Source organism: Antechinus flavipes, chromosome 3, assembly GCF_016432865.1.
Source record: "Antechinus flavipes isolate AdamAnt ecotype Samford, QLD, Australia chromosome 3, AdamAnt_v2, whole genome shotgun sequence".
NCBI lineage: Eukaryota > Metazoa > Chordata > Mammalia > Dasyuromorphia > Dasyuridae > Antechinus > Antechinus flavipes.
In genome coordinates, this window is record NC_067400.1 from 149,310,495 (window position 1) to 149,324,672 (window position 14,178).

A 14,178-nucleotide genomic window follows, 5' to 3' on the forward strand; every position below is an offset into this window, starting at 1 on the left:
TCTCTATATTTGTGTCCATGCAATTGTAGAGTGACCAAGACCTTTCCCTTTAATATGATCAGTTTGTTTATATCTCTATCTTTCTGGACATTTACTTTATAGCACAAAAGCTGTTTATCCTACAAGAGAAGTCAAAATGAAGATTCCCATTTCAATTTGATTAAATAGAGAGTGTTCTAGCTAAAAGTTTGAATCTTGGTGGATAACAATTTGCCTGACAGACTTAGAACTAAGTGGAAGAAATAAGTATCAAGCAATGAAATAGAAGATACAACAGAAAGGAATATGGGAAGATGAATCAGGAAAAGGAATAATTGCAGTACATTTTATTAAAGCTTAAAAATAAAATGAACAAGTTGTTTCACAGATAGTGTTAGGCTTATTGCTAGACTGGCAAAGGAAGTAGAGGAAAACACATTGAAAATATTATTTTTATTATTTTAATAATTTATGTAGGAATCACAGTAGCAGGAGCTGCAATCTGTTAGTCAGAAGCATTTGCCAGCTGGTGTCATCGTGGAGCAACCATTGTAGGATATAGACACACATGGTTTTCCTTTCTACCTGGACAAGATTCAATTTTAGAAGGTTTTTATTGCTTACCTTGGCATTTGGTCTTGCAAATGAGGGAATTTGTTTATTACAATGACATTAGAACTCTTATCAGAGTTCAGAAGTCATAATACAGCTATAAGAGTAAGACCACAACTATGAATGATTGTTTTATAGATGTAAATAAAAAGGAAAAATTAACAAATCACTTGTACAATTGCTTGAACTAAACATGGAATTTCTTTAATTTTATCCTTTATTTTGATTGTCCATATTTGCTCTAGCATGATATACTCCCACTGGATATTTATACTGGTGAAAGCCATGCAAAATGCAGACAAAGCACTATTTTAATTTGCCAATGCATTAATATTTTCATAAGCAATATCGCTGTTATATCTGACCTAATGAAGTTTTGTTCCCAAACACCTATTCCACAATTCTTATCTAATACTAAGTATAGATTACATTTGCCTTTTGAAATATGAATTAGTATTAGTTAGCTAGTATTGTTATTAATAAAAATACTAATATTAGTACTAATATTATTTGTAAGTAGTTATAATATTAATAGATTGTTATTAGTGTTACTATTATTATTAACTAGTATTAATCCCAAGGAATTTGCATTTTGGGATTAATGGTAACTTTATTTACAATTGCCTCCTTCTATTTGTTACTCTATTGGCTGAGCCATTAAAGCAAAAGGGTATTCTTTTAAAGTTTGACTGCTGCTTCCCTGTCCCTTCCTTTCTTTTGATTCCAATAGCTGCAGGAGTTGAAAGATCAGTAAGTACAGGCTCTGCTCCTCTTGCTAAGTGAATAATTGAATTTTTTAGAACAAGAGGTCAAATTTGTTTTAATAAGTTAACAGTGGAGGAAGACCACACATAAAAGTTAACAGTATAGTGGTGTGGAAAGAACCGGGACAGTAATACTTGTATTATAGGCTTAGCTCTACACCTACCTCAATATGTGTCTCATACAAAGCATCAGATTTCTTTGTATTTGTTTCCTTAGCTCTGCAATGTGACTTTTAAGAAGGGAGCTAGGGTGATAGTGTGAAAAACACCAGTTTAGGAATCAAAACACTTGAGTTAGATATGCCATCAATCCCCTTATGAACTGTGGAAAGTCTGTTAAATTAAGAGGACTCTTTCAACTCTTACATTTTGTGATTCTCCCAATACTAGCCCTTTCTACATATCAAGTCAATTGTGAGAAGACAATTAATGGATCTGGAAAACTTTGTGCTCTCTATAGTATTACTAAAATCAAAGACCACATTAGAAACACAATTTCCCCACTCTGAAATCTGCATTTTTTCTATGCTAAATGGGTTTCTAAGGCCTTAATTATCTTTTTGTTGTTGTTGTTGTTGTTTTTACCTACTCTAGTACAAAATGATAATTTTTTTCAATCAAATGATATAGAGATTTGTTACATTTTTATCTGAGGGAAGCAAAGACATGATTAACAATTAGGAAATGCTAATGTGTTTCATTGAGTTTTTGTTACATCAGTTTCTTGCTGTGGAGAATATTGCAATGTGATTAACAGGATTTTAGAGATAAATGAGAAAAAAATATGGAAGAAAATGAGCTATTTGGAGCTAATTCATCTCTCCATACCTTTGCTGCTAATATTGGCTCTGACTCTTGGGTAGTTTTATCATTGTCCATATAGTTGAAGATACAAGAAAGACAATTGGGCAATAATAGAGCTTTTATGTAACAGGTCATACCTAGTAAGGAAAATAATAAGCTTAATTTTAATCAAAGCTTACTTTAAGCTTACTCTGAAAGAGGAAGCTGCCATAGCACTTACTAGCTGATCTTGGGTCTTGAATCTTCCCCTCTGGTTGCTGGAAACCAGTTCTTTGATCCACACTCAAGGGCTTCATCTTCTTCAAGAGCAAGCCCAGGTACTGATAACAGGAGGAAGAGCTTCAGTTCCTGGTCCCTCACAATGTCCCATGGGCCCTATCCCCTACTCTATCCAGCACTACCATTATTATTTTTAAAAATAGGGGAAAGACTAAGACTATGGAGATATACAACAATCCAGGGGCATGAGAGTATTATAAATGCAGTTTCTGCTGTGGGAGTTCCTGGATCTTAAAGAAGTCAAGCTAGCTTCTTATGATGATGAGAGGTTGCATTTGAATAGTAGGCTGACTGAAAGGGAGTATATGAAAAAGGAGATGATAGAGCCATAACTCTCATTGCTCACTGCATTAAAAACTATCCTCTACTTAGACTTCAAGGTCAGAATAATGCATAAATGCAGAAGACTAGGGACTCTAATGATAGTGTATTTTTTCCAATTTTGATGATGTGTAAGACAGTAAATGCTTAATTCCCCAAGCATTAGTTAATTGTGTGCTTTGAACAATAAATCCTTTGTGCCAAGCTCAGGAGAGAAACAAGACATGGTTCCCAGTCTCTAATATAGGCGGTAAGACACATACTATAATGCAAATGAAGATATTTGTAAGAATATGTTAAAAAAAACCAAACTTTGAATATTAGCTCTTAAAATTACCTTATTCTTCAAATGAGTAAACTAAGAATGTAAGTCAATTGACTTGTCCAAAGTGACTAAGTCTAGTAAATGATAGAGCTCCGAGAGGAACCAGGTTTCCCTGATTCTAAATGCAGTACTTTCCCCATTGCATCCTGTCTCTCTGAACAGAGATTTGATTTTTTAAAAAAAATTAATGAAGTCAGAGCTTAATTGAAAAAATTAAATATTTACTCAACTCTTTTCTAAGATTTTTAAAAAACAGTACTTCAACAACATCTTAGTAAAACAGTTTTAATGCTAAAATATTTTTGAAACTAGAATATAAGTTTCTTGAAGACAAGAATGATGTTTTGTATGGTAATTACATCTCAAAGCACAGAACATTTGCATATAGTACATAGCTAGGGAAAAAAGGTGCTTGGATAAATATTAAGGCCAAGTGAATTAAATGACCAATGATACCCCTTTCCTTTCCAAAGCTTCTAAGATACTGGGTTGTAGTTTGTGGAAAACATTAAAATTTTAACATCAAAGTCAGATTTTCTTTGTGGGCAGATAGCCAAACTTCAGAGATGAAAAGAAAAAAAAAATAGTGTCTTGTAAGTTTCCATTGCGGAGAAGAGGCCAGCCACCACCTGGCCTGAAAGTGAGTGCACTATCTCCTCCACTGGGAGTCTACTGCAAACAAGTCTTGGCTAGTGGGCAGGTGTCCGATTCTACAAATAAAACTGGTCAGGTTTGTGTCTGTGCTCACACCAGAGAAGCTGCGTATTTAAGACATCTTAAATTAATGTTTTTAACACTTGTATTAGATCCCCACCTAGTTCATCTCCTTAATCTTCAAATCCCCCTTTTTAGTGTCCAGTGGATAGAATTCTCATCTCCGCTTACTTCCTACCCTCCCGAAACGACTAAAATCCAGCAGACTTGGACTCCTCCCCTGGAAACTCCTCCAGGGCTGGGGAATGGCTTGGCGCATGCTCTGTACCTTGGGCAGGTTTTTGCTGCGGGTAGGTCTCCTTGTCACACCGGCTGGTGGGTAGCCGTGGTGCCAGCCTTTCGCGAGCGCGCGCGCGCGCTTGTGCGTCTGCCTGACAGACCTGAAGCAGCAGTGGGACTTCTCCGAAGAGGCGGTACACTGACTCGCCTGAGGCTCCTTTCTCTCTCGCTCTCTCTCTCGCTCTCTCTCTCTCTCTCTTCCTCCTGCAAGGGCTCATCTGCAAACTTGCAGCGGGGGCTGGCAGCTGAAAGCCAGTCAGCACGCAGCTCGGGGCTCTCCTTGCCCCAAGGCTCCCCAGAGTGGGAGGGTGCCTTGATAGAGCAGGGGCTAGGGCGGGTGGGGCATTGTGAGGGGCCAGGGGCCGAAGCTCCTCCTCCTGTTCCTGGTACCCGAGCTTGCTCTTGAAGAAGATGAAGCCCCTGGGTGTGGGTCGAAGCACTGATTTCCAGCAACCAGAGGGGAAGGTTCAAGACCCAAGATCAGCTAGTAAGTGCTTAAGAGCCCGAGGCAGTCTGACTCCCTGAGGCGCATTTCTGGTTTGAGAGACGCTGGATAGCTCTTTCCTTCTTTGGCTAGGGGCAGGACTAACGGTCTTGGGGGTCCAAGGGGAGAGTAGAGAGACAGTCCCTTTTGAGCTCTGGAACAGTCTTCGCGTAGCCGCCGCCCCTCAGTGCCGGGAACAGGCACCTCATCTTCGTCGTCGTCCTCCTCTTCCTCCTCTTTCTCCTCCGCAGAAGCGGTGGGCTAGGGGACCCAGGTTAGCTTCTCCACTTCCCCTTAGTCCCGCGGGAGCCAGCAGCAGCGAGTCACCAGAGCGCCGGAGTGCAGCCAGCCAGCCAGACGCCTTTGCGGGGGGTCCCGCCTGCCTGGCCACAGGGGGATGGAGGTGCGGCGGGCTCCGAGCTGCAGCCCGGAGTCCAAACTTCAGCGCGGACTTTCAGTGGAGCAGCTGCCGCCGCCCCCCCTACCGCCGCTGCTTTGCCTTCTGGCCTGAGAGCAGGACCATGGATGAAAGATTCAACAAGTGGCTGCTCACGCCGGTGCTCACGCTCCTATTCCTGATCATCATGTACCAGTACGTGTCCCCCACCTGCACCAACTCCTGTACCAACTTCGGGGACAAATTCCGCGCTGGGGAGTCCGGACAGGTTGCAGCTGCCCCAGCAGATCCCCGAGAGGACCAGCAGCAACCACCACCCCCGGACCAGCAAGCCGAGATTTCTAGGGCACCGGCGGCACAGCTCTCCGGGCCAGTTCAGGAGGCGGAGGAGGAATTCGAAGAGTTGGAAGAGGAGGAAGAAGAGCAGGATCGAGAGTCCCCGGACAATGGCTCTCTCCCCAAATTTGTGCCCCGCTTCAACTTCTCGGTGAAGGACCTGACCCGTTTCGTTGATTTCAACATCAAAGGCCGGGACGTGATCGTCTTCTTGCACATCCAGAAGACCGGGGGCACGACCTTCGGGCGGCATCTGGTGAAGAATATCCGGCTGGAGCAGCCCTGTAGCTGCAAGCCTGGCCAGAAAAAATGCACCTGCCACCGACCCGGCAAAAAAGAGACGTGGCTTTTCTCGCGCTTCTCCACAGGCTGGAGCTGTGGGCTGCACGCAGACTGGACAGAGCTCACCAACTGTGTGCCGGCCATCATGGAGAAGAAGGACTGCCCTCGAAACCACAGCCGCACCAGGTACGGTCACTCTTTTTCGGACACTTTCCTCTTCTCCACGCAATGATTTTTCACCTTTCTACCCTTGTCTGAGTTCTTGGACACAGGGCAGTTTTACTCCAGCACGTGTGTTGGATCAAAATATTTCCTTACTCTTGGGATTGGGGATAGTTGAAGGAGGGGAAAAGGAACCTCTTGGTGATTCACTGGTCTTAAGCTCACTCCTCCCCCTCCCCTTTCTCATATTCAAAGACATTTAGAAAGACTGGGGTATATATGTATTATATATTGCTTGTGGACTTCATGGTTCAAAGGTGAAGGGTTAGCTCTAGGAGACTTGTGCATAATCTTCCAAGTCTGTCAAGAAAGCAAATAAGAAGTAAAAAAGGTTGTATATGTGGAAAATATAGAGTGGTCCAACTGCTCCTCAGATATGCTAATAGCCTGTATGTTGGATGTCCCAGGTGGAAAAAAAAAAAAAAAGACAGAAAACACTTCTACTATAAGTGGCTCTCAGCCATTGTGGCACAAGATGGTATTCTTTCAGAAGAGGAATTCAAGCTCTTGCTTTTCCCTGACAGACTGAGGGTTGAGCTAGTCCAAGCTATTTGGCATCTAGTGTTTTGGACTCATGATGCTGCTCTTAGCAAGAATCTTTGCATTTGTTTATGCATGTCTTGAACAAATATTTATTGAGTACCTACTCTGTGCCTGACACTGTGCTAGGTGATTACTGGGACATGGATGAGTGACACTGTCTTTTTCTTTTTGTGTATAAGTGATTAATTTTCTTTTAAACATACTGTTGGGAATTAGGAAACTTTTACATTTGAATAGCCAATGAAAATGCTTATTCTATTGCCATTCTTTGAGAAGGCATGGGCAAAGATTTTTGGGTGGATACTTTTCCTGCATACTACAATTTTGATACTGTTCTCAATCCTATTCCTTCTCTTTAAAAATGAAGTATTATTTCAAACTGTTTTAACAGTACTATTTCTGAAAATTTTGTGGTCAAGAACAACAAATTAAGAGGCTCAATCTTAATTTGTTTAAAGCAGATGGTTTTCCCCTCCCCTCCACCCCATTTGATACTTGCAGAAAACCTTCAGTAGCTAGCTGGAAGCTACCCAGATTTAGGAATTCAGCACCACTGGAGCATCTAATTCTACCTCATTCCTCTGAGAATGAACATAATTTCATTATGGGGATTTTACCGTGGCAGTTTTTCAAGGACCTTTGTTTCTCCCATTTAAAAATAGTCCTTTGTCAAAATAAGAAATGGCTTGAAATTTAAAATGAAGGTCACAGGATACTGGCTACTTCTTGCTTAGTGCATTTATTAAATCTTTTTCACAAAGATTTGTGGTTGTGTATGGCATTAGACTATCATGTTCATACTTTCAAACTTTGCTTCTCAATAAATTTCTACTTCAGAACATGATAAATATTAATACTCTATTTTTCAAGTCAGTGTTACACTTTTTTGAGGAGTTCCTTGCCACTTATCTTCCTTTGGCCTTTACCCTTTTAATATAGTATTCTGATCTTTTCAGAATAAATTTTGTGTTAAACCAAAAATTTTTATTTATTTCCCTCTTTTCAATAGTGCATTATACTCAAGCACCTTCATAGGGTTTTGTATATGGAAGGGGGCTTTGACATCATCCACTTTAACTGCTTCATTTTGGAGAGCAAAAAACAGCTGTGTTTATGTTAGTGACATAACTAAGACCACATCAGTAATATATAGAACAGCAGGCATTCAAATACAGGTCCTATTCTCTTTCCATTGCACAATGTTAGGACAAGAAGAAATTTCCAACAGACATGGGAATTTTGACTAAAGTGTGAAATGATACTGAATGCTAGAAGTAGTAAATGCCATATAGATAACTGCATCCTCTACAAATAGCACAGTCTTCTTTCTACAAAAAACCCTTCATTTCTTTCTGTATTTTGGTTGAGATTTTCACATATGTAACACAATTTTCCCAGCACATGCTTTCTATTGAGCATTCAGGGTATTTTCTTTTTGTACCAGTTATTCACAATGAATATATATATATATATATATATATTTCCATTTCTCTCTTACTTAAGTACCAAGGGAAAGGGAAAGAATTGTTCTCTTTTATTTGGGAAGCACTGAATTAAGGGACTAGGGGAGAGTGGGTGATGAGATGATAGCAGTAGCTGAAAATTGTGACTGGCCATGATAGTATAGTTATAATTATTTACCAGCCTTTAAAGTATGTATATATAGTTTTCTATGATCTACTAGATTACCCTCAATAATGGAGGATGCATAATTATCTACAGTAGAAAATGGTAGATAATCTGTTTTTGTATGGGGAGCAAGATAATTGTTTTTACTTGAGGAACTCTTAGGGCTGGCCAAAGTCAAAATTATAAATTGGATGAAGTTAATTTTCAGATCCATCCTTTATGTATCTCCTTCTTCTCCCCATCTAAGAATACCCCATCTTAATCTGATTATTCCCCCATTTAACCTCTTTATTTGAATGGATCTGGTGAAGTCATTCATACTAAGCTTTAAGTGACTGATAGTTCCTTGTTATTTCTCCTAAACATACATGGACTTTTTGCAGACTTTAAAATGTTAAATGTGGAATTTAAGATATGATTCAGGAGTTATTTGATAAGGTGGGGGAGGGCAAGAGTTCTTTCCCAATGCCTCTGGAAGTCTACTATATAGAAGATTGTCTATTGTGGTAAAACCAGTCTTAATGAACAGTCAGGATAGTAGTGAGAATAACTGAGAAGAATAATAATTACTTCTGTAAAATGAAGATAATAATATTTGCTCTTACTTTGAGTTCAGAAAAGCCTGTCCTATACCTTAAATTCCACATATATGTGAGCTAAAACTACCTGGAGGGGCAGATAATAGGGAATATAGTTGGGATTAATAAAGATAGTCCTGAAAAGTATCCTGGGAAATTCTGTATTACTGGGCCCCTAGTAATAGCTACTGATAATACTGAATGTCAATACCTGGAGTGGGGGGGGGGAAATATCATCTTGGTGTTCACAAATGGGATTAATGTTACAATTTTTTTCTGATCTACTGTGCTGGTAATCAATTGGATAGAAGTGGTGGGGAAAATCAGCTGTTGAATATGATAGAGAGGGTGAATGAAGCTCAAGTACTGATTGGTCTCAGCTGCATATAGTCTTTATCTAGATTAATTAGTGTGGAGGTAACTAGAAGTAGTTCTATACTACTTTTCTTGATCAAATTACTGTTGTTTTTCTACTTGCAATATTTTTAGTCTTTTATCAGATTACTGTTGATTTCTGCCCATCATTTTTTCCCCCTACTTCTGGTATTCTTTGTTAAATAGTGAACTCCTTGAGGTCAGGGACTATTTCTGACTTTCTTCAGATTAGGGCTTCCCATATATTCCGTGCCTAATAGATAATTGCTGACTTGACTTGGTTGGAGTATCTCTCACTTTGAATATTTTCAATGTATTACTACATTGTATTTTTGATTTTTATATGTATAAGGGTACTTTAGTTAGTTCTTTTCTTTTACTTCTCACATTTGGCATTTTGGGGACTTTCTTACTTTGATTTATGTGTAAAACGATGCTGCCCTTTCTCAATTCATTTTTTTACTTGTTTCCCCTTATTTCTTTTCTAAATATATGGGTCCTCGATTCCTTTTTTCTCTTTTTAAAAAATTGTATGTTTGTATTCATTTGTTATTAATGCTACAAAGACTTTTTTCTTCCCTTCCTTTTTTGGTGATTATTCTTTGCTATATTTTCTCCACTTCTCCTTTTCTTTTTACTTTAGTTTTTGACACATAGTTTTAAATTAAGTTTGCAACTCAGTTTTGCTCTATAGATGGGACTTAAGTGAAGAGATGGTTATCATTTAGCCCTTGGGCTATTTCTCTACAATGTCTCACTGTTAACTTTTTCTTTTGAAAATATACATGGTATCTCTTTTGTAGAACAGAGATAATAATAAACTGAAATAGAAAGTTTCTTTCTTTTGAAGATATCATAGCATTTACTTGTTCATTTTAATTCCTTGCTTTTGTCTTGTTTCAATGATTGTAAAATTTTTGAAACAGACCTTATAGATCATCTTATCCAAAAAGTTCCTTTTAGAAATAAAGTAACTGAGGTCTAGGAAGTTGTTACTTACTCAGGGTTTTACAGTTGGCAAATAGCAGAGCTGAGCCATTTTAAAAATAGTAATAGATATAGACAACTTTAAAGATTTACCTATGTCATCTCATTCAAACCATGTAGTAAGTTACTGAAGCTGGTATTTTCAGTAATACCAGCAGAATCAATAAAGGGATTACCTATATCTATATTTACATGCAAATAATAACTGTATCGTATATTGCTATATGATATATAGTACATATTGATAAATATCAATATATAATACTAATACCTGTATATATATTTATCTATAAATCTGTATATCTAATAAAATTTACAATGCCTATCTCAGTGAGTTCCTATATGATTCTGTAAATATAATGTATTTATATATTTTACAAACTTTAGTGTACTCTGTGTCAGTCATAAAGATACGAACTTGCAATCATTTGAGCCAAATAGCTAATCATAGAGGCATATATATATATATATGCATATGTATACACACTTATGTGTTTGTGTGTATCTCTAGCTCTATATCTATGTATCTATCCAGCCTTAGTAAGTTGCTTTATGTCTCTTGGAGTCTTTTGATTTTTTTATTTTTATGTCTCTTGGAATCTTTTGATTTTAAAGCAAGGTGTTCATTCTTTTATTTATTATAATACTTCCTATTTCAGCTTTAATTTCTTTTCCCTACTATGGAAAATACAGTAGATGGCTGGAAGAATCATTCAGGTTTGCCAAGACATAAAATTGTTAGGTCATTTTGTCTCTAGAGGCAGAATCAATAAAGGGAAAATTAAGCCATGATTTCATAGGATCAGAATTCCATCATAGTTATGAGTTTTGCATATGAGGTATTTAATAAATGTTTGTTGAATTGAATAACTTCAATTCAATTACAGTCTTGAGAACTTATTAGTTCCTGGGAAAAAACCAGTCAATCAATATATTTCGCATAAACAGCATTTTCGAAGGTGTTCTTTGTATTCCTTCAATGTGAGTAAGGATTCTCTGTCCATATTTCAAAATGAGCAATTTTTAGTATGAATTTGAAAAGGAGTAGAAAAAGCATGGTAGATATTTCAATGAATCTTGGGATGATCTTTTAGGGAAAGTAGTATCATCACTCTATGGCTGATGTTTCCTGTTGCTGACCCTTGCATTATCTTAGTTTATGGAATTGTTTATTACTCTTTCAACAACTTTATGACTATGCTGGACAAGGTGTTGTTATTACCATCTTATTATAATTAAGGCAAATGAGGCTCCAAAATGACTTCACTAAGGTTGCAACGTCAGTAAATGACTGCCATATTTTCAGATTTCTTGGCCAAGGTTCTATCCATTGTAGTTTCTTGACATGGGATCATAGTAATGATGGGCTTGAAAAAAATCTTCAGAACTTTAATTTATCTTTCTGCTTTTAGATCTGCCCAACTTTTCTAGATAGATGAGTATCATTTCCCATTTTGAAAACATTGTAAGAGTGGAAAATTTATGTGTTTGCTTTCTAAAGATTGGGATAATGCTTTCTGTTGTGATCCATTGATACAGTGTTAGGGGCTTTTGTGATTATATGATAAATATTAATGAATGACTATTCTTCTGAAAGGTAATTTTTCACTTTGAGGAGTTCTGATTTAGAAAATTATTTATTCAAAGCACAATTCCAGTTCAAATTCTAACTGGTCCTTAGGGTAGAGGCTTTGTTAACTCTGGGTCAGCTCTTTAGGAAAGGTAGCCTTCCTGAGAATGCTTGGATAAAAAAGGATTCAGGTTACTACTTCTCTGAAAGACTTCTTTCCCTTTGTTAAAGAGATTGCTTTTCTACAGGGAAAAGCAATTTTCAAGCTGTTACGACATTCTTATCCAAGCTTCTGGGTTTCATAAATCTTTGAATTTAGGAACAAGAAGCTAAGAACAAATCATGACAGACTAATCCCCTTTCCTTGCCTGGTTTTATAGGCTGATAGATCAGGGAATGTTGTCATGTATTCTAATTGTTATGCCTTTTAGACATAGATTTGATAAGCATGCATTCAATTTTTATCCAAGTCATTCATAAAATTAACACTTTTGGCATTGTTGTTTAGCTCTAGATTTGTCTAGCTTTTATTATCATCCAACAAGGTATTTTACAAAGTCTTCCAAGAAATCCTTATAGATAAGATAAAGACATATAGCCTGAGTAATAATATACTTAGATGAAGTCATACTTTCTTAAACAACAGTTTCAAACTAATATTAATTGATAGGTTAAATAACATAAATGAATATCTCTAGTAATATCCAGGGCTTTTTACTTATCAATGATTTTATCAATGACTTGGGTGAAGACACTTGTTCAGTCATTCCACAAGGCTTTTTTAAAAGAACTATTCATTCTAAGGACTGAGCTAGGTTATTATTTAGGTATAAAAAGACAAAATGAAGCTTTCAGGTACCTTATGTTCCTGAGAGGAAGTGGGGGGGGGGAAGAAACATGTATACAAAGATTGTATGTAAAATAAAAACAAAATAGAAAATCTATAAGGAAAGAAAAACTGGGTAGCTTTGAAAACAATATGAAGTATTTATTATATAGGTTTTCTTGAAATGGAAATTTATTCATTTATATTGAATCTTCTCTTTATCGAATACTGGATTACTATGGTCATTTCCTACTACACAGTAGGATCTATTTCATTGATCCACCATTCTATTTCTTGGCCAGTATCAGATTATTTTGATAATAATATAATTTGAGATCTGGTACTGCTAGACTACCTTCTTTCACATTTGTTTTGTTTCCCTGGATATCCTTGACCTTTTTTTCTTCCAGTAGAATTTTATCATTATTTTTTCTAGTTCAACAAAATAATTTTTGGTAATTTGATTGGTATGGCACTAAATACATTAACTTAGGGATAATTATAATGTTTATTATGTTGACTCAGACTATTCTTGAGCAATTATTATTTCTCCAGTTGTTTATCTCTGTCTTTATTTGTATAAAAAGTATGTTGTAATTGTGTTCATATTTCTGAGTTTGTCTTGGCAAGCAAGTATTTTATATTGACTTGAGTTATTTTAAATAGAATTTCTCTTTCTAACTCTTCCTGCTTGAACTTTATTGTTTCATATATGTGTGTGTGTGTGTGTGTGTTAATGATTTATGTTGGTTTATTTATATCATATAATTTGCTAAAGTCATTTCAATAATAAGTTTTTTAGTTGATTCTCTGGATTCTCTAAGTATGCCATCATATCACCTGCAAAGAATGGTAATTTTGTTTCCTCATTGCCTATTCTAATTCTTTCAGTTTCTTTTTCTCATATTATTGTTATAGCTAGTATTTCTAATATAATGTTGCAAAGCTTCTTCAAATGTGGATTGCGAACTCAAATGGGGTTGAATATGGGAGAATGAAATTGTAGTTTATTATCAGCAAATGATTGATTTGCACATCTATTTTATTTACTTATACATCCAGGTTTACAAAAGAATTTCTTGGGCAAAAAGGGGTTGTGAGTGGAAGATATTTAAGAAGCCCTGAAATCTTGAATAGTAGTGGTAATAATGGTTGTCCTTACTTCATCCCTGATTTTATTTTGAAGATTTCTGACTTATTTCCATTCTAGAAAATATTTGCTGATTAAAAAAAATTAAAAAACACTAATCATTTTAAGGAAATTATTTCTATCATTTCTAGCATTTTAAATAGAAATGGGTATTTTATTTTTTCATAATCTTTTTCTGTATCTATTGAGATAATTATTTTATTTTTATTCTTTTTGTTACCAATATGGTGTTATACTAATCGTTTCCTAATATTGTACTAGTGTTATATTCTTAGTTACAAATCACATCTAGCCATAATATATGATTTATGTGATATACTGCTATAATCTTCTTCCTGGTATTTTATTTAATTCTTTGTATCAATATTTATTAGGGAAATTGGTCTATAATTTTCTTTCTTTTGCTCTTCTTGGTTTAGGTATCACATCCCATTTATGTTTTAAAAGGAATTTGATAGAACTCTTCCAAATCCTAGTGGATTTTTGTTCCTCTTTTTACTATTTGGCCTATTCTTTTTTTTAAAAAAAAGATATTATTTTCTTCAATATTTGAAGAGTGACTCAATTACCAACCTATTGGCTTTCTTTTCACAATTTTCATCTATCATTCTCACTTCCCCCAAGTTTCCTTTACATCTCTTATTTGATTTTCAAGCTCATTTTTGAACTTTTTTAGGAATGGATGTTGGACTTTTGTTCAATTCATATTTTTCTTTGAGATT

At 36.2% G+C, this 14,178-nt stretch overlaps 1 protein-coding gene across 1 annotated transcript in view; it reads left to right on the forward strand.

Moving 5' to 3' along the window:
- Window positions 1-4,424: 4,424 nt before the first annotated feature.
- Window positions 4,425-14,178, forward strand: part of HS6ST3 (heparan sulfate 6-O-sulfotransferase 3) — a 767,323-nt gene continuing 757,569 nt past the window's right edge. The window contains exon 1 of the mRNA XM_051984022.1: window positions 4,425-5,762. Within this exon, the coding sequence (XP_051839982.1) occupies window positions 5,083-5,762 (680 nt within the window). The 5' untranslated portion in view covers window positions 4,425-5,082. The remainder of the gene's footprint in view (window positions 5,763-14,178) is intronic.